The 640-nt window shown below is 33.6% G+C and overlaps 1 protein-coding gene across 1 annotated transcript in view; it reads right to left on the bottom strand.

The window, feature by feature from the left end:
* Positions 1–437: 437 nt before the first annotated feature.
* The window catches only part of LOC113745335 (trace amine-associated receptor 1-like), a 2,447-nt gene continuing 2,244 nt past the window's right edge, over positions 438–640 (bottom strand). The window contains exon 2 of the mRNA XM_027276865.1: positions 438–595. Within this exon, the coding sequence (XP_027132666.1) occupies positions 438–595 (158 nt within the window). The remainder of the gene's footprint in view (positions 596–640) is intronic.

Here is a 640-nt window from a genome sequence, read left to right on the forward strand (position 1 = left end):
GAATCACATTGAGGTTATTAGTACTTTTACATAAATCTTATTACTTGGTTCACATTAGGTTTATTAGTTGATTTTATATTTAACCTATGTAATTCAAATGGATGGAAATTTCTGTCATGCATTTTGGCCAATATTTTTTCTTTGAGTGCACTCTCCCATATTATAGAATAATCATACACTGATTGTGTCTGAAATCACCTAAATTACAAGATTAACTATGAAACACAATCTAGACACATAATCCACACATAACACAAAAGTCAACCCATTGCATTAAAAGGGTGCATATTTTAAAACATGAATGTTGACAGCTATGCCGGTGCTATTGGTATACTGAGTTGTACATACAGGTACGTACATGCATAGTAAAGCAGGCATGTAGTGGAAGATGTAATTTCTGAACCAAAGTACAGATGAATTTACATTTCAGCGCAGAGTCAAAAGAGCTTTGACTTAGTAAAATCACCCAGAAATAGTTTCCCTGAAATAATCATTCTGAAAGCTGATCGAAACCAGCTGTAAAAGAAGGCATAGATCAATGGATTGAGCATTGAATTTGACCACCCAAGCCACTTAAATATAGCAATCACAGCATCTGGAATTATAAAATTAGTGAAAGGGTTAAAGGTCCTACAAAGAA

The sequence above is a fragment of the Larimichthys crocea genome, unplaced genomic scaffold, assembly GCF_000972845.2.
Source record: "Larimichthys crocea isolate SSNF unplaced genomic scaffold, L_crocea_2.0 scaffold656, whole genome shotgun sequence".
Lineage (NCBI taxonomy): Eukaryota > Metazoa > Chordata > Actinopteri > Sciaenidae > Larimichthys > Larimichthys crocea.